We start from the raw sequence: 18,909 nt of genomic DNA, 5'->3' as shown, positions 1-18,909 counted from the left end.
AGCACCTCTTAACACATTATATCTCGTTAGTTTAAGGACTATTTCTTGTTGGCAGTTGCCATCTTAATCTCAGCAAGAAAGCAAATAGGCGTATTTCCCAAAATGTCAAACTTTAAGCCTAAAGCTGGCCTCCAGATGCTTACATATTACATGTGAATATGTGTATAGTAATACACTTGACTGTGATCTGATAGTTATTTGTGTTCTAACTTGTGTAGATTGGATTACACGTCTTCTTGTGTATTGTCTCACTATACCAAACTACTGTAGGAGCAATTAAAAGGGCTTTCTTGAAATGTGAACGGGAGAGTAAATGATGCTGATGTTGTTGCTGTTGTTTAACTATGTTAGTGTGAATCATTTAATGTGCACTTTAAAGTCAGTATACTGTATATATTATTGATGATGCATGTGGGAGGGATTCTGTAGCTGTTATAAAATACATTATGTATTAAAGAGGCACTTTTAAGAAATGCATATATTCACTGATGCATACAAATACATGTGTAGTAAGGGCTTCATCAACATTTCACATTTAAAGGAAGAGTTTGACAATTTTGGAAAATGTGCTTTATTTGCTTACTTGCCAAGAGTTGAATGAGAAGATTGATAACACTCATGTCTGTCCAGAAAAATATTAAGCTACCACCAGCAGTCGGTTAGCTCAGTATAAAGACAGGGAAAGCGATGCCTGGCTTTATCGAAAGGTAACAAAATCCGCCTTCCAGCACATCTAAAGCTCACTAATTAACAGGTTTTATCTCACTTGTTAAATTAAAATAAAAACTAAAAGTTTAAATTTAAATTAGAATTCACTGTTTTACAGAGAGAGCCCGGCTAGTTAGCCACTTTCTCCCAATCTTCTCATCTCTCGACAAGAAAGGGAATAATCCCAAAATGTCAAACTGTTCCTTTAAATTCTCATTTTAAAGTATCGCACCAGTACAACTTTTGGTGGTGGTGTTTTTACTGTATTGTTGTGTAATTGTCACACAATTCTTCCCCTTACAAATAAAAAAGTTGAATTCATATGAAATAAAATTATTTTATCAACAGTCGAAAGCTGTATTGGAAAAAAGCTAGCACATAAAGTAAACCTTGAATTTAGAAGATGAACAACATGTCACACACGGAGCAAGGCATGAAAAGTTTATCTTAAAGTAACCACACAGCATACAAATGCATTTTTTGAAAATACAATTTTTACTCTATGGTGTTCATACAACTGCTTTTATTTTTTGTTTTTTAAATAGGATTTTCACTGTTGAGGGAAGTTGAAACTCAAAAGGCACACTCCTCTCAGCATTGTACACGTACTGGCAGTTAAAGTGAAAAATGAAAACTAAAGACAAGTTCAATATACAACTCATGGTAAAAAAACAAAACAATAACTCGTCAAGCTCTATATTCTGGCATTCATTCATCAGAAAACTAGAAAATGATACATTACAGAAGGAAGTAAAATAACACTGGAGCCCTTTTGGCATTCTCAGTCACAATGCTCCTGACATTCTTTGTTTTTATTGTGTTTTGATTTGCTCAGCACCTATAAAATCAAATAAAAAAAAACTGAGTCCCCAAAGATTTATGATACTTTGCTCCCCAGCTATTGCTCTCACAGTCTCCCAATTCCTACTTCAAGAAAATAATTGTGTATTTGTCGCTCAAACGTTTTTAGGAAGCAGAGACTCGGATTACTGTTTGACTTTGGATCAACTTAAAATGTGCAGAAAACCTCAGTGAGCACAAGGTAGTGTTTTTGTTTTCTGTCTTCTATAAAGCATTGTACAGTCACATTATTTACATATTCAGTATATTACAGCGCACTCTTTTTACTCTCAGTAGCTTGTGTGGTGCGTTCGATGCAGTGCTCGCTCTCTCCTTCATGGAGAGGGCCCCTTCCTGTCTCCCTGTGCTTGTGAGACTCATCTAACATCCTCAGATCCGTATACGGCAGGTATTATATGTGAGTGGGTGATTCTGAGGGAAAGAAGGGGCCTTAGTGACGAAGATTATTGAGAATCAGGGTGTCAGTCGGGTCTTTAAAAGACTGTAATGCATAGTGTATTAACTGCAATGAGCACAACATGTCATCAGAAGAAGTATTAGCTCTGTGTGTGTGTGTGTTACAGTACTGCACCTTTGTGAAATGGTTAACCTGTTTGGAGGGAAGCGGTTGTGAAGTTTGGGTTGGTTGCTCTCTTTGTAGGCACATGGTTGATTTTTAAGGTTGCAGGCAGACATGGAGTGCTGCTTTAGACACGAGGAAATCAAGAAAATGGCTTTTACGCGCAGTCCATCGCTACCTGCAACAATGTGCAAGTTTTTTTTTTACAGAACACAAAGTTGTGCCTAATACCACGCCACCCCTGCAGTGGTGACGGAGGGGATTCAGCTTGGTAGGAGCCAATAAGATTGATTTAGTCCCCAATCAGCCCCTAAAGTCATTATGCAGCAAACACTCATGAAGCACCTATTCACACATTTTCTCTGAGTAGGGTAGCTGATGAAGGACTATTTATCTGGTCCCCATGGGCCTTTAGGTGGACTGGATGTAAGCAGCATGACCACAGCTCTATCAGCGGAGTCGCTGCAGCGAAGAGTCACTCTGCCTACACAGTTCCAGTAGGATCTGCATTTAAGCACAGGATGCCAGCTGTAGTAGGCTGACCCAAGACCAACCAGTGGGCATTGATCTAGATAAGGCCCTGTGTGTTCTTGTGGGCTTACAAGGCTGTGATACATGGGCAGTTTTTGAGGCAATGTTGTGCAGCATTTATTCCCATATATTCTGCCTAGTACAGGGGGGCATTGCTCATTGGCTGACTAACTGCCTTACTGAGTCATTATACTGAGATACTAGGCAGCAGTGTCATCACAGTAAAAGGACAGGGTGATCGTGGGCTAAGGCTCCAGCTGAACCACGACGCCTGGTCCAGCTTTTATTTTTTACATTCCAATCTTAAACATCTCCCCACTGGTCAAAGCTTTTATAAATATATTGGAAATATTCCCCATTGCCTCAATGAACTGCTTATGGATCAGTTTTGGCAGACTGATGCGCTGGTCACTGGTGAGAGTCCAGCAGGGGGCAGGAGTGTGAGCGGATGTCGTTGTGCTTGTGGATGGCCTGGTCCAAGTCCAGAGGCTGTCTGTTAACACTGACCTCCATGCACCCGCTGTAGGGCGCCGACACCAGCGTGGACACCAGAGGAACATCTGAGGGAGGAAATAACAACATGCGATTCAGCAGATAACAAGATGGACTGTGTGGGAGCCCTAACTGAGACCTAACCGTAAGTGTGATAACAGTATTAGTCAGTGTGTTGAATAAGTCAGACTCAGCAAACGCATTATGTCAATTTGCAACAAGGCGAAAAAGACAAAATCCTTATCATGGTTTCTTTCCAATGTGGGGAATGTTGGATCCTGAATTATTTAATCAGCTGCCAGCCACTGCAGAACTATGGATCATTATTATGGTTTTGCTATATACGCAGTACAAGAAAGTGAACCACTAATAAATTGTAGGATTTTTGCAGGAATGACCTCATCTCATTATTCACTGGGTAAAAGTCAGGGTTTATGAGAGCCCGTTATGAGAGCCAATCCGCAACACCCAACCCGCAAAAATATGCGTTTATCAACCACCCGAACCTGACCTGACCCGCAAACCACCAACTTTATCATTGTAGTAGCACAATAAATGTCATGCCTGAGGTCTGAGACAACAGAGACAAGCAGACTCGAGTGCCGCAGTTTGCGGTTTGTGTGCGTCTGCATCGTGATCTCAAATATATGTGAAATGACCACGACCTCTTGACAGCACATAACGTGGAGGTGTGTTGGAATGTGTTAAAATTACGTTCCGCCACCACGGCTGGTGTGTGTGTGTTTGAGAGAGACACAGAGAGGGTTTCTGTAAGTTATTAATAACTTACCCGGAACGCTGCTTTGTCACTTTTTTATCCGCCTAAACCCGCAATATTTTCAAGTAAGCTCACTCAAAGCCCCGTGCATCACTAATGGTTAAGATAATTTATTGCTGACATGTGGAAGCTAAGAGTGTTTAGAGAGAGTTTAGAAGAAAAACCTTATTTTACGTTATTCAATTGATCGGCTCAAGAAAACTGGATGTTACAAGGTTTGTGTGGCTTTTCAATTTTAAAATGTGACAAATACTTGCTTTGACTCTGCATGTGTTCTAGCACAACATTTTTCTTCACTGAAGTAAAATACATGAATAGCCAAAAATAATGTGCATGTGTGTGTCTTTGTTAAATGACAAGCTGTCTTTACGGTTTGCGTAAATAACATCCTGCTAAATGTGTATAGAAATGTGCGTGTCCTCACCAGGGAGGCCTCCTATAAAGGTGCTGGACTGTGACAGGACATCAATAGGAATGTCGGTGTCTTCACTACGTCCAGACTGGCCATCGACCAGCAGCAGGGTTTGGTTGCCTGAGATCGTCACCTGGATTTCATGACTCTCACCGTCACACAGTGGGGCAGGAGAGCTGGCAATGATGACATCACCTACAGATACCAGAACAAACTGAAGACACACAAAAAGGTCAGTTTGGAGATCAAACACGAGTAACATTTTACAAACATACACAGGCAGAGCTTTAAAGTACTCACATCTCTCCATTCATCGGTGCCGGGATGATAGTCGGCCAGAACGATGGAGAGAGGGACTCTGTCCTGGTGAACAAGTGCAAACAGCACTCCAATCGCAGATGTTGGACGCAGGGTCAACTGTACGCTCAGGTTCTGTGTTTCTGAAGTAACTATAACAGGAAGTGAGAGAACAGCCGGTCATGAACTTTAGGGACAAACAAAGATGAGGCGAATTGTTGACAAAAGAGTAGGCGATGATGAGAGCCACCTAACTTTCACCCAAACAAATTAAACATTGACTAAGAAGAAGCCATTAAGCTCAGATATACAACCCTCAGCCACGCTATGCATAACACTCCCACACATGCACACACTGCACCATAGCTGATGTTGAAGAGAGCGAAGCCGGTGCCAGGGTAATACGCTCCAGGAACCTCGGTGCTGAAACACTGCATGTTGTCGTTGGACCGAATGGTTTCTTGTATGGACGTATCTTCACCCGTCAACCACCTCCAGTCTTTCATACAGCCGTCCAGACGGGGGTTCACCTACGTCATGATCATACCAGTTGAGAAATATGTAAAGAACATCTCTCTTTGGTGTATATTCAAGAAAATACACAAGCACATACAAACAAACACCTGATTGACGAGGCCGTCCTCTCTGAAGGGGACTCCTCCCACGGTGAGGTTGAGCTCGTGCATGCCCTTCTTCAGCGTAAACAGATCGCCGTTTACTGCAATCTTCATGACGGCCTCCCTGTCGATCTTAATCACTAGACTCCGTCCCTGCTCCTCCACCGAGATCTGAGAGGGAAATGAGTCATTTAAAGAAGCCTTTAAGAAGAAGCACTCAATCAGCTAATGAAGCTAATGTACTGTTCATGATAGAAACCCTCCAACCTTTCTCCACTGGCCGTCATTGACGATGGGTCCGCTGCTGGTGACCCTGCTGACGGTGCCGTACTTCAGCTGCAGCTCCAGCTTCCCATGATGCATTGCCAGCACGATCCAGGAGCTGTTTATGTGACCTCCGGCAAAGAAGATCACCCCCTCAGGGTCGTAGGTGCGGAAGTCAAACTCTGCAGAAAAGCTGGGAGGTGGGGAGCAGTGACAGAGTGTGTATTTGAATAAGTAAGTTAGTATGACAAAGATAATTGAGAATACATATTAAATAAAGGAAAAAAAGAGGAAAGAAGGGAAACGAAGAAAAACAATTCCTTAGAGTGACCAAAATAATTTTGAACTGCTATGCACTTGGCACTCAAACTTAGTGGGTGGCATTTTCCCAGCTAATATTAGACATTTTTTTTTTAGAATTAGCTGATAAAACTTCATAGAGTGACTATGTATGGTAAAAAAAACTAAATATTTTTCCCTTTAAGACATCAAACCAAGTGGCTGTTCAGCCCACGGTATCATTTCAACAGAAACATGCCAATCAAAAACAAAAATATGGACAACACTTTAAAAACGGGATTTGATTAAAACCTAAATCTTAAATTATACTAATTAGCTTAAACTATACTAATAAAACTGAATTATTTGATCTTCTAATGCATACAAATAGACAAACATGCAGAAAGTTAGGCAACATAAGAGTTTGATACATTCGCTCAGGCAGCATTGAGATAGATTGCTGCCAGAGTAATACTTCCTTTTAAATCTCATCTATAATTGAAACTAAAACAGTCTTACCAGAAACAACCGGCAGGTTGGAAGAGTCCATTTAATCATTTATCTGTCTTTATACTCAATATAACGAAGGTATAAATGTAAAACTGTAGAAACTGGTGAGAGAGTAACAATTTTCTCACCCAGTTTGAATCCTCCTGCGGAAACGTAGCCTCACTACTGGCACGCCGCTGAACATGCGGCCCAGGTAGAGGGAACGAGAGTTCCTCTTCAGAGACGGCGACATACAGGGAGTTATAGGCTGTGAAAACACAAACATAAAACTGGAGATAACGCATGGTGCTACTTCATGAGCACCCTTCGTGTATTTACAACTTGTTCAAAATGCTTTAACATCAAGAATGCAGTTTATAGTTCACATTTAACAACAAAGGTGAGAGCTGAACTATGAATTTGCTATATGTATTTCACCTTACAGCTCCGGAGGTCCTGGCCCAGCTTCATGCCCTGACGACCATCACAGAAGCATTGGAAACTCCCTGGAGTGTTCAGACACTCTTCTGCACACACGTGCGCCTCACACTCATCCACATCTGACGAGTGACAGCAGGTTGAAGAAAGTAAAAGAAAAAGAGAGATGAAAGTCAGGAGTGAGGTATAAAAGGTTACAGAGAATCAGAGAGTTCATGAAGTTATCATTAGTCCAAACTTTCAAGGACCTAAAAAACATCCTCAAGCTTTTAAAAATATATCAGATCTCTTCTGTCAACACATCGGGGAATGCAAACAACACTTGAGTCAAGTGGTCTTTGCCGTTGACTGGGTGGTACTGTATCTCCCCGCTCCATGTACAACCTTACATGGCCATGAGAAGACTGGCTATAATAAACGTTAATTCTCAGAGGAGGGACACAGAGGTTATGAAAAGTCTGGTTTCCACTGCAGAGCAAAACAGGGATCACGAGTGATTAATGACTTTTAAGTCTGTGAATTCTTATTCAAAGTTTTTACCAACAGACCTGATGTCGTGGTTGTTTATCTTATTATGTTAACTTATTAAATTCCAAGACATTCCAAGCAGGTTTTTGGCCTCGAACATCCTTCCATTCCTTGAGTATAAAAGTGTATGTTGAGCATATTTGTACATCTTAACATTACATTTATTAAGGTCCAAGGCTACTTGAGGATTAGGCTTGGTAATGCTGCTGTGATTGTACAGTTGGCTGTCATGGTGTTTTCAGATCATTGCATGTTTAAAGCAGGATTTGGTGCATTTAAGATGACTCTGAAAAGTGACAAACACTTCTCTAACATGTAAACTTAAAGTATGGCATGTCTTGTTGTGTGTTTGTGAATTCTGACTACTGCATTTAACCTCATTTATTTTGCTTTTATAACTATTTCTGTTCGGACCATATTTGAAATCAAAAAAAGTACCAAGCAAAGGCGAATCACAGCGTCAGTCTGCATATTTGTTTTCCGACCTGAAATTAACTTTTTCTAGCAGCATGGAGACGGTGACCTGTTACCTACTTATACAGAATTTCTCCGAATGTCTTTGCATTCCTGTCCTGACCCCACAACACAGCTGCATCAAGTCCTGCTGAGGCTGAAGCTGCTCCTCAGTCAGTTCTCATGAGACTATGTGTTCGTGTGTCTTTGTGTGTGTATACACACTTACCAACACAGCTCTTGGTTTCATTGTCGTAGACATAGCCGATATCACACGAGCAATCATAGCTGCCGTCCGTATTGTCACACCGTGCAGTTCCACACACACCTTGGTCCTCACACTCATCCACATCTGAAAGAAAACAAAATGTGGTCAGCTGGACCGGTCAAAGTCTGGTGGAAATTCAACAGAACCAGGAAGACTATAAAGTCAACTCCTCAGCTAGGAGGACATGATCTGAGGAGGTTATTTGTATCTTTGCTCATTAGTGTCAGGAAAAAAACGGGTCAGGAAAAGACATCTGACACCTTAACTGGATTAAATTGAAATTAAAATCAGTGACAAGTCAGATGCTAGTAATTTATGGTCCTGATTGGTTAACCCATTTGTGCCCGAAACTGAAATATTTAATATCCTTTTGTGGAAGTGTTCTCTGGGCTTGCCTAAGCACAAATGTGCAGACATTTTCAAAATCTGTGAAACCATTTCGCTGAAAAGGTATCATACTATATCTAGTCTTTGGGCACATGGGACTACTGTTTTTGCTATAGACTCTATCATATTTTAGAAAAAAACGGTTGTCCCATGTGCCCAAATACTAGATATAGTATGATAAGAAAATGGCTGTATCTCAGAAACTACAAGGAGCACAATCAAGTATTTGGTATCTATGAACTCATAACAAGTTGAATATCAAAGATATGCACACATAGCACTTTTCAAAAAAGCAAAAAAAGTGTGATTTTTCATGTGATCTTCTACAGCATCAGCTTGTTCCAGCACTCTCTGAAACTACGCCACACATATTTACACTGAAGACACCATTTTCAGAGGCTGGTACCATTAAATCAAGTGGAAATGTCAAGGTGTTTTTTATCATGACTTCTGTGGGTTTAGACAATGATTCTTGGCACAACATGACTTTGTAATGTTGGACCTGGCAAAGGGTCTGTGAGGTTGATGTGTTTTTGCCTAAATCATTAACTAAATCATTTATTCTTTATGGACTTACAAAGATAAGTACGTCACAAGACAGAACAACACTGCCATTGGATTACTAAAGGGACCTCTCACATTAAATTTCATTGCAAATTCATTCAAAAATATATATACAACAATAACAGCAGAAATAATATTTGTTATAGTTGAAGTGGATTCAAAAGACTGAGTCAAACAAAGTGTTATTTGCAGCTACAGTATTAACATGATTCCAGTTGTTGTATGATGTGCTCACCGTTACACATGTGGCGTCCTACCAACATGTAGCCTTGGTGACAGGAGCAGCGGTAACTGCCCATAGTGTTGTTGCACTCGTGGTCACACCCTCCATTTCTCTTGCTGCACTCGTCGACATCTGCAAATAGGAACGTACAGGGCACAGTCAACATGAGCGCAGGAAAAACATCATCATGGGGCTGTGAACAGCAATAGGCTGTTTGGCTTGCGTTAAGATTTCTCATTGTAATTCAGGATCAGGTTGGATTTAACGTAACTCAAAGTTTAATTTAGAAATTCGGAACAAGAGCGCACAGCGTGAATTGCCAGTTTGATAAAGTTTGAAATGCTAAATGTCCTATGAATTTGTACTTTGTTAAACGCCTCACAAATAACTGACACACTATGTCATTGTGGCTGAGTGTTGCATTTGAGTGTTTAGCAGGAGTGCGGTCGTCAAGTGGAAAAGGCTCAGACCGAGTCAAACTGAATCTGTTTTGGTTTCCTCGCACAGTAAGGTGGCAGGATGAGTCACAGTGGAAATGTGAGGAATGGTGGCTGTGCCATAAATCAACCATGTTTCCCTCTCCCTCACAGTGTGTGTGTATTATGTGTGTTTTCCAGTTCCTGCTTATACACTTTGTTACATTTCCCTTGTAAAAGTGGAATCCTCTAACTTTCAGTGCTAGCCTCCCCTCAAATCTATATACAGTAACTGGCTCTGACCTCTAATGAGACAAATAGATTCCTGCTGTGGGTTCCCGTACATGCAGTTCATATTGACCTGACACACCATTCACACATCATTAATAGCAGCAGCAGCAGTTGGATATTAAAGAGGCATGTCAACAACAACAGCTGCACTTGTTACGATAAAAGTGAAACAGAAACACTAGTAGTAGAGTTTTGTGAGGTCAAAATAAAAAACAGTCACATCAACATGATGAGAAACAATTAAAATATTTGACAAGTATGTGACTAATGACAGTGATGGGAAGCCAGATCTTTCTATCAGTGTAGGCGACAGTCAGAATCAAGGTCACAGACACTTTGACATCTATCTAGAGACTCTGGATATGACACAAAGTGACAGTGCAAAAATCCAACCTCTGCTGAGCTCTAGCACACGGTGTTCAACTATATAACCTCTCCCCCTTTCCATAGCAATGACAGTACCTTTCTCACATCTGGCTCCTGCCCAGCCTGTGAAACAGTGACAGAGGAAGTCGCCCTTTTTGTCCTCGCAGCGCACCGTACCTTTGGCATTACAGGGAGAAGGAGAGCACTGGTCTGGAATATCTTCAAATGAGAAAAACAAACACAGACAGACAGACAAGACACAGAGGAAGGAGGTGTGATTATTGCTTTAAAATTGAGTCTGCGCAAACCGGATGCATACGATGAGTGTAACTCTATACTGATACCAGACAGAGGAAGGGCATATCTCATGTTCTGCATATCAGGAGTTCAATATAAATAGCCTAATGCTGCCTAAGCCCTCCTGCAGGAGATGCCCTAATTCTGTCCTTCCCAGCATACCTGTCCTCTAGCTAAAAAAAAACCAAGATCAAATAGAAATTCAACCTTTGATTGTCTTATTTTTTCTATTAAATAGTTTCACTTGAGCACTCTCTTTCGCACCAAGCTTGTGTTAGTGAGCACATGTGTAAATCTTTTCTCTCTCCACGCACTTTCCTTTTCCCAGCAGTGGAGTTAGACTGCTTGACAAGTCTGGGCATGTTAGCTGGAGTTCAGAGAGAGAAAAGGACAGTGTTAGGAGAGCAGGAAAGAGATAAGCTCACATGGGAAACACAAAGGCGCAGCTTTTTCACTGAATGATGTACAATACTGTACAAAGAAATACCTTAATTCCATTAGCAATACATCTATTACTAAACTACTAACACGTGCGTGCTGCATATAGTGGCAAACTAGTCGATCAATTACATGCTCCAGCTGTGAGATGTTTTATTGATTGCCAGCGGATACTCACAACAAACAAAGGGTGAACCATCGATTGTGAGAATAAATAAAGACACACAAACATAAAAATAAAAATGATGGGCTTTGAGTAAAGTGATGACCCCAGGTTTTCATCAATTCATCAAGATCTTACTAAATGTTACCTATAATCTGAAACAACTGGGTTCTGTGAGCTACCACAATACCAAAAATGCATTTAAGGTGCATTACCAGGTTAAATATTCTCTAAAATACCAAAACATATTAGTCAGCTTACTATAAAGGGACAAGAATTACTTTAAAATATCATCAATCAGAACCAATATCAAAATTATGCCTGTAGTTATACATTGATATATGTGGATGATTCATTTTACACGGCCATACTTATGTATTTTGATTTATTTTAGCTAATAATCTGTTAACTGTGTCAGTTACTAGTAAATCATGCATTGATAAACTTATTGAATACATTTCTATACATTTGTAAAAAAAAAAATGCTTTTCATAATTAAGTGGAGACGATTTTCTAGCTTTGACATGTACAAAAAAACCTTTAGATGGTAAATGGACTTGCATTTATATAGCGCTTTTCTAGTCTTCCGACCACTCAAAGCGCTTTACACTACATGTCAGCATTCACCCATTCACACACACATTCAGACACTGATGGCAGAGGCTGCTAAGGTGCCAACTTTGCCCATCAGGATCTAATCTAGATAGTCATTCACACACCGATGGCTATGACTTCAGGAGCAATTTCGGGGTTACGTGTCTTGCTCAAGGACACATCACCATGTGACTCGGAGCAGCTGGGTATCGAACCGCCGACCTTCCGCTCTACCCTCTAAGCCACAGCCACAGCCGTTGTGGTTGTGTTTTGATTAGTTAACAGAGTTTTTTTTAGTACTGCAGTGTCTGAATGGAGAAGAAGAAGGTGTGATGTTGTGGTTGTGTTTTGGTTGCTGCATGCAACCTTGGACTAAAAAAACACAACCTTCCGATTGGTGGACGACCTGCTCTACCCTCTGAGCCACAGCCGCCCCAACCATGCAAAATTGTTGGCCGATTACTAAGAAGTAGGGCTGCAACTAGCAATTATTTTCATTAGCGATTAATCTGTCGATTATTTTCTTGACTAATCAATTGGTTGTTCTATTAAATGTCAGAAAATGGTGAAACATGTTGATTGGTGTTTCCTAAAGCCCTAGATGACGTCCTCAAATGTCTTGTTTTGTCCAAAACTCAAAAATATTCAGTACTGTCATAGAGGAGTAAAGAAACCAGAAAATATTCACATTTAAGACGCTGGAATCAGAGAATTTGCCGAATAATTTAATAGTTGACAACTAATCCATTAATCCTTGCAGCTCGACATGTCTTAACAAACTAAATTCCATAATATTGTTCTGTTCATCATTTGAGTCAGAGCAACTTGTGCTCATCTCTACATGCCTCTTTATGTGCCTCCTTCTAAGGACAGTCCTTAAATGAATCAGACCAAATTGACCAAAGCTCCTGGTTAGTGATATGTTGGGGTCTATGAGCAAACAGGGTCACCAACCACAGGAGCCTTACTTGTTTCCTCTGCTTAACATTTTAGAGGTCCCTTAACAGCATGCCCACATTTAATTTCATTTAATAAAGCACACACTGTGGGCTACCACAATGGCAATTTGGATAAGCCCTCCGAAGTTTACAGAGCAGCTTCACTTCACTTCACACAGTATATGCTAGAGAATAGAAAATGTGTTTTTAATGATTCCATTTTTCTGCAGAGCAATTCACAAAACATTCGAGTCTGCAAACTGCAACCTAAAGGAACAGAAACAGGGAGGAGGAGTGGGAGAATAAACACTGTCTGCTGTGCTTTTGGTATGTGGAAAAATGAAGCCGAAACTGTATCTTTCCATAACATGCCATGTTTGTAAAATCCCATGTCCAAAATATTCCATAAATGGAATTAGTGGAATGATGTGCTTCGATACGGGTATGCCACCCACCGCTAGTCTGCACTGAGGCAGGAGACAGATGGGCAGAGAATTGCAGCGACAGAGAGAGAGAAGTGGTGAGAGAGAGATAGCTGATGAGCTGCCGTGTCATGATGCTGCAGCTGAGTCATGGAAACCCCCCCTCGAGGCTCCTCAGCCAATAGCAGTGAAGCCGGGTTGGTCTCCTGTATCCTGATGCAGCAGAAACCCTGTGCTCCACTCACGTCAGACTTTCTCTTTCACGTCACTCCTCCGCTGAGCCAACTCACGAAGACGCTGGTGCACTCGACCAAGAGATAGTGCGTGAGTATGTGACGACTGAAGGGGTGTGTCACTCATTCACCAATCTGCAGCATCACTGTAGCAAAGTGCTGCAATATTACTCACGGATACCTAAGCGCACGCACATATAGCACGCACAGGCTACCTCAAAGTCACATAATCAGTCCGGTGTGTCACGCTACAAAAACCTGACCTGGAGTTGCCTAAGAGATTCAGCACCTTTTCATCATCTTCCCTTCCTTTTCTGCTTAGAGAGAGTGTGTGTGCCTGAGTGTGATGCAGAGCGGGGATACTGCAGTGCAGCCCAACCCCACACTACAACTAGGTGCCTCTCTCTACTAATACTTACACAGTGACAAGAACCACAGAAGGAAGGATGAGAAAAAGACCGTCTATTATCCTGTCCACAGTTCTGCCATCAAGCTCTAAAATTAAGATACAGATAAGAGGGCATAAAACTTACTGTGAACACATGTAATCAGATCCTGCTTCTTCTTTTCAGCATCTCCAAACCTCTCCACACAGGCTAGACAAAAAGAAAAATGAAACGAAGACATTACAAACATATAATCAGTCGAGTCGGCAGTTAGGAGTAGAGATGAAGAGTTTAGTCAGAATGAAAACTTACCTAAATACTTGGGATAGAAGTAGTCCTAAACCAGGGAGAAGAGGTGGAAAGAGAGGGATACAGTTAGGTAGGCGTATAAACAAAAAACGAAACAGAACTAAATGCTTACGATTAGTGGGGGCGAGTTCCTTTAATACTTGACATAATCTAGGATTTGGTTTCGTTTCAAGCCTGATCTCTGTGCTCATACTCATGGGAGTGAAATAAACTTATAAACAATCATTAATTTTGACATTTACGTGTGTGCATGTGTGTTTAATGTCAGGAGAGAGATTACAATATGATTACTCTTTTATCTGTGTGTGCTCCCTCTAATGGGTGCGGCCCTTTGCCAAAGGCTTCCTGAGGATTCTCTGCATTCCTGGTAGTAGTAGCATCCCTCCCACCTCCTGGCTGCAGTACTCCTCCACATGTAGGTCAAAATTTGCGGATAATCTACCATTGGAAAGACTGGCTTTGGAGGCTCAGAGATTTTAGCGAGCTGCTGCTGCTGCAGTAGGAGCCAGGTGCAGCAGACTGAGGTGAACAAGTCTCTTGTAAGATTCGGTTATCAAAAGTCAGCTAAACCTAGGAACATATTACACAATGTTAAGCCTGATTATACCCCTGATATGCTGCAACAAGTGATTTGCAAAGGTCAGTCACATTTGGTTAAGATGTAGTGAGGTCATAACAGTCAGTTGTGTGACACCTTTTTATTTCACCTAACAAGTGAGAGACCAGAGACTTGGTGTGATTGTGTGTGTGTGACCAAAGATAATCATATCAGTATCCAAGAACTCTCCCTCTCTCTGCAGAGTCAGAAAGCTGCAGCAGAAGAAAATGCAGAGTCAGAAATGGGCACCACTTTCAGAATGAATAATGCAGCTATGAATGAGTCCGCAGCTTTGTGGTACGACTTGGTAGAAAACTACAGGCACACCAACGCTATCCTAAGGATGATGTACGTCCAGATGATTCAAACTCAACTAATGTCACCTGACTTCACCTTTTCCTCTGAACCCAGCTCGACTTCGCTTTAATCCTCCCTCCATCAGCTTCCATGTCTGTCCAATTGGATAATCTTACGAGTAATCTCTGAGTCATCGATTGCCTCATTCACCCCCTCGCCGCTACAATTCACAACCGCAAAACTTCAAGAGTAAGAGTGATTGTTAAACAGCAGAGCAGCATCCCCAGCGCACCATTAACAAACACGTACAGTTAAACCTGAACCTGAACCTCTCACTTAACTTGTTGCTATTATTTAACTTTTTAAAAGGGGTTTGGGCAGGAGTCTGCATTGTAAATGGCCCACACTGTAATTTAGCTTACCGAGTAACATTCACACGTGCAACACACCATGTACAGGTGTTAAAAGACTTAATAGCCAGTGTTCCACGTTTTCTGACACGTTACGCTATTTATATCTCTGGGGCTTGTTGGCATATATAGCACATATAGAACATATTCAATAGGCTTACATATTCACATGGATGGAAAGGCTAATCTGTGCATTCATGAATGCAGAATGGAAACTAATCTGCAGTCAAAGTTCCTGAATACACACAGTGTGATGGATTTTGTATGTTGGTAAACATAAAAGAGGGTGGGAGTATGTATACAGATTAACGAGGCAATGTGCATTACTGTGTCGAATGAAACACATTTCTCAGCCCATGATCAACAGCTAAGTAGCTCCCAATCCGAATCAGAGGAGTTTGTTTGCACAATTCACATGCAGGATATTTAAAAATAGGCATGTGTAGACATACAGCGATACAGATGGTGAGTACAGAGATGGAGTTTCCAATGTTTGGCATCCCATAAGCCAAGCAGATCTCCAGTAGATAGGGCCAAATTGAATATATTTAAGACACACAAGCGCCTGTGTGAGTTTAAGTGTGCATAGAAGTATGAAGGGGCGTGTAGGGATAGCAGGGACTGTATTTCATAAACTAAAGCTTAGTCACGCTGACTCAATGTCTGTCACAGAAACAAACAAAAAGAAGAAGATAACATATCATGTCCTTGACGTGGGAATATTTTGTACACTGACAGCTATCAGCATTCACACAGACTTATTGGAGCATGAACACCAGCAGCCCAGACAATGAATCATTACTGTTGCATTGCAGTCATCAATTTACAGTCAATACAAACAACTTTATGTTTTCTAACACATGCCAAGGGGTAAAAAGAACAGTTGTGTTTTGATTAGTTAACAGAGTTTTTTTTCGTACTGCAGTGCCTCAATGGAGAAGAAGGTGTGGTGTTGTAAATGGTAAATGGACTTGAATTTATATAGCGCTTTTCTTGTCTTCCGACCACTCAAAGCTCTTTACACTACATGTCAGGATTCACCCATTCACACACACATTCATACACTGATGGCAGAGGCTGCTAAGGTGCCAACTTTGCCCATCAGGATCTAATCTAAATACTCATTCACACACCGATGGCTATGACTTCAGGAGCAATTTTGGGGTTAGGTGTCTTGCTCAAGGACACATCGACATGTGACTCGGAGCAGCCGGGTATCGAACCACCGACCTTCCGCTCTACCCTCTGAGCCACAGCCACAGCCGTTGTGTTTTGATTAGTTAACAGAGTTTTTTAGTACTGCAGTGTCTCAATGGAGAAGAAGAAGAAGGTGTGGTGTTGTGGTTGTGTTTTGGCTGCTGCATGCAACCTTGGACTAAACAAAACACAACTTTAACGGTGGTTTTGGTGACATAATAAAATAATCCTCACCGTCTCTGGGTCGTTTTCAAACACTTCTCTGGCCTCCTCTTTGGTGCACTTTTCCTCCACACACTCCCTCTCCAAGTGTCCTTGCTTCGTCTCCTCGAACACTTGATTAGCTCTCCTGTGTCTGCTCAGGAACTGGTTGGCCTCTTGAGGAGACAACGAAACTAAAACAAGACATACAGTCATTAACCTGCAAGAACAAGAGAAGGTCACATAACTGGATTTAAGCACTATTTTTGGCAGAAAGGTTGCGAAACATCCACCAGTTAAAGCCCTTTAATAACACATTTCATCATCAGTCAGCACACACATGTCAGAGGTGACTAGAGAGCTAGTTAGCAGCTAGCATGTGAGTGTTTACTTACTGCTGTCGGACCAGCGGACCAGCAGCAGCAGCAGCAGGGCGGCCGAGGAGAGCGACTCTGTCGGGGTCAACCGCATTGTGTCTGCACCAAGCTTCACAAACTTTCTCCTGTAGTCTCTCTATGTCCTCTTCTTCTCTGTGTCTCTGTGTCTCAATGTCACGCAGCCTCGGTGCTGCTGACGTTCACACTGCAGGTATTCAGGTACTTCCGACCGTTGCTCGTTAACGTCTCTGATGTGGAATCACTGCTGCCGTTGGGACCGTTGGGATATAAACGCTCGTGTGTTTCTCCCGCATATCAGTCAAGTTAAGCGACCGTGCTTCCTCTTCTTCTTCCTCTCTCTAAGGTTCAGCTCGTCCTCATCGCGGTCTGTACTTTATGTTTTTGTGACCCTCCTCTCTCTTGTGTTGAGCCCTCTTTCTCTTTCTCTGGCCGGACTGAGTCCCCACTCTCACTCTGCGGAGAAAGACAGACAGCTCAGCACGGCTCTCTGCTGCTGCTTCAGGAGGGGGAGTAGATCTGGAGAGTGGAGAGTGCAGGCAGCAGGAGTTCAGTTGGTAACGATGCATCCCTCCCACAGAGTGTGTGTGTGTGTGTGTGTGTGTGAACCCATTGTCACACAAAGTTGGTAATAAAATGCAATGAAATGAAATAAAATAAAATAAGAGAAGAGAAGAGAAGAGAAGAGAAGAGAAAATAAAATAAAATAAATAAATACAAAAATACAAAAAAATGAAATAAATAAATAAATAGATGAGATGAAATAAATAAATAAATAAATTGAAATGAAATGAAATAAATAAATAAATACATAAATAAATAGATGAGATAAGATGAGATAAGATGAGATGAGATGAGATGAGATGAGATGAAATTAAATAAAGCTCACTTAACCATCAACTGTGTGCTGTTTTTCAGTGATGGAATGATTATTATATTACTGGATTATAATTAGTAATAGATTATCACACAAAATTGGTAATAAAATAAAATAAAATAAAATTCAATAAAAATAAAAAATAAAAAATAAAAATAAAAATAAAAATAAAAATAAAAATAAAATAAAATAAAAATAAAATAAGATGAAATGAAATGAAATGAAATAAAAATAAAATACAATGAAATTAAATGAAATTAAATAAAACAAAATACACAAAAATGAAATAAAGTAAAATTAAATTAAATTAAATTAAATTAAATTAAATTAAATTAAATACAATGAAATGAAATTAAATAAAATATAAATATAAATATAAATATAAATATAAATAAAATGAAATGAAATGAAATGAAATACAAATATAAAATAAAATAAAATAAAATAAAATAAAATAAAATAAAGCTCACTTAACCATCAACTGTGTGCTGTTTTTCAGTGGCAGAACATTTTTGGCATCATTGAGCAAAAAATTCCATAATAACCTTTCAGCATATTGTAATTATTGTTAAAATGCTGCCAACGCTACACATGAATGCATCAATAATTCTAATCTAACAATACATATAATTACATAACTCTGCATAACTTCTGCATATTCCATAATGTGTATTTCTTTTGATCCAAATCAATGTGATTGAATAAATAAATAAAATAAAATAAAGCTCACTTAACCATCAACTGTGTGCTATTTTTCAGTGATGGAAGAATTATTATATTACTGGATTATAGTTAGTAATAGATTAATGTGTACATGATCCCTTTAAAGTGGCAGTATAAGCAGAATATTTTTGGCATCATTGAGCAAAAATTCTATAATAACCTTTCAGTATATTGTAATTATTGTTAAATTGCTGCCAATGCTACACATAA

At 40.4% G+C, this 18,909-nt stretch overlaps 1 protein-coding gene across 1 annotated transcript; it reads right to left on the bottom strand.

Moving 5' to 3' along the window:
* Window positions 1-1,135: 1,135 nt before the first annotated feature.
* gas6 (growth arrest-specific 6) lies at window positions 1,136-17,623 on the bottom strand. The gene is made up of 15 exons (XM_074614723.1): window positions 17,100-17,623; window positions 16,738-16,898; window positions 14,005-14,029; window positions 13,840-13,902; window positions 10,318-10,440; window positions 9,161-9,280; window positions 7,936-8,058; window positions 6,726-6,847; window positions 6,437-6,555; window positions 5,523-5,712; window positions 5,262-5,426; window positions 5,000-5,168; window positions 4,642-4,790; window positions 4,354-4,555; window positions 1,136-3,219 (listed from the first exon to the last, which is right to left on the bottom strand). The coding sequence occupies exons 1-15, from the start codon at window positions 17,173-17,175 to the stop codon at window positions 3,068-3,070; spliced, it is 1,959 nt and encodes a 652-aa protein (XP_074470824.1). The 5' UTR covers window positions 17,176-17,623; the 3' UTR covers window positions 1,136-3,067.
* Between the last annotated feature and the right edge of the window lie 1,286 nt (window positions 17,624-18,909).

This window comes from Sebastes fasciatus, chromosome 2 (genome assembly GCF_043250625.1).
Source record: "Sebastes fasciatus isolate fSebFas1 chromosome 2, fSebFas1.pri, whole genome shotgun sequence".
Taxonomy (NCBI): domain Eukaryota; kingdom Metazoa; phylum Chordata; class Actinopteri; order Perciformes; family Sebastidae; genus Sebastes; species Sebastes fasciatus.
This window is presented reverse-complemented; position numbering and strand designations above follow the sequence as displayed.

Coding starts and splice junctions, on each gene's coding strand:
- gas6 (XM_074614723.1), bottom strand. CDS start 17,175: ATGCGGTTGACCCCGACAGAGTCGCTCTCCTCGGCCGCCCTGCTGCTG. Junction 6,848..7,935: donor TGAAACCAAGAGCTGTGTTG/GTAAGTGTGTAT, acceptor GTCACTCGTCAG/ATGTGGATGAGTGTGAGGCG. Junction 4,791..4,999: donor TCTCTTCAACATCAGCTATG/GTGCAGTGTGTG, acceptor TTCCTGTTATAG/TTACTTCAGAAACACAGAAC.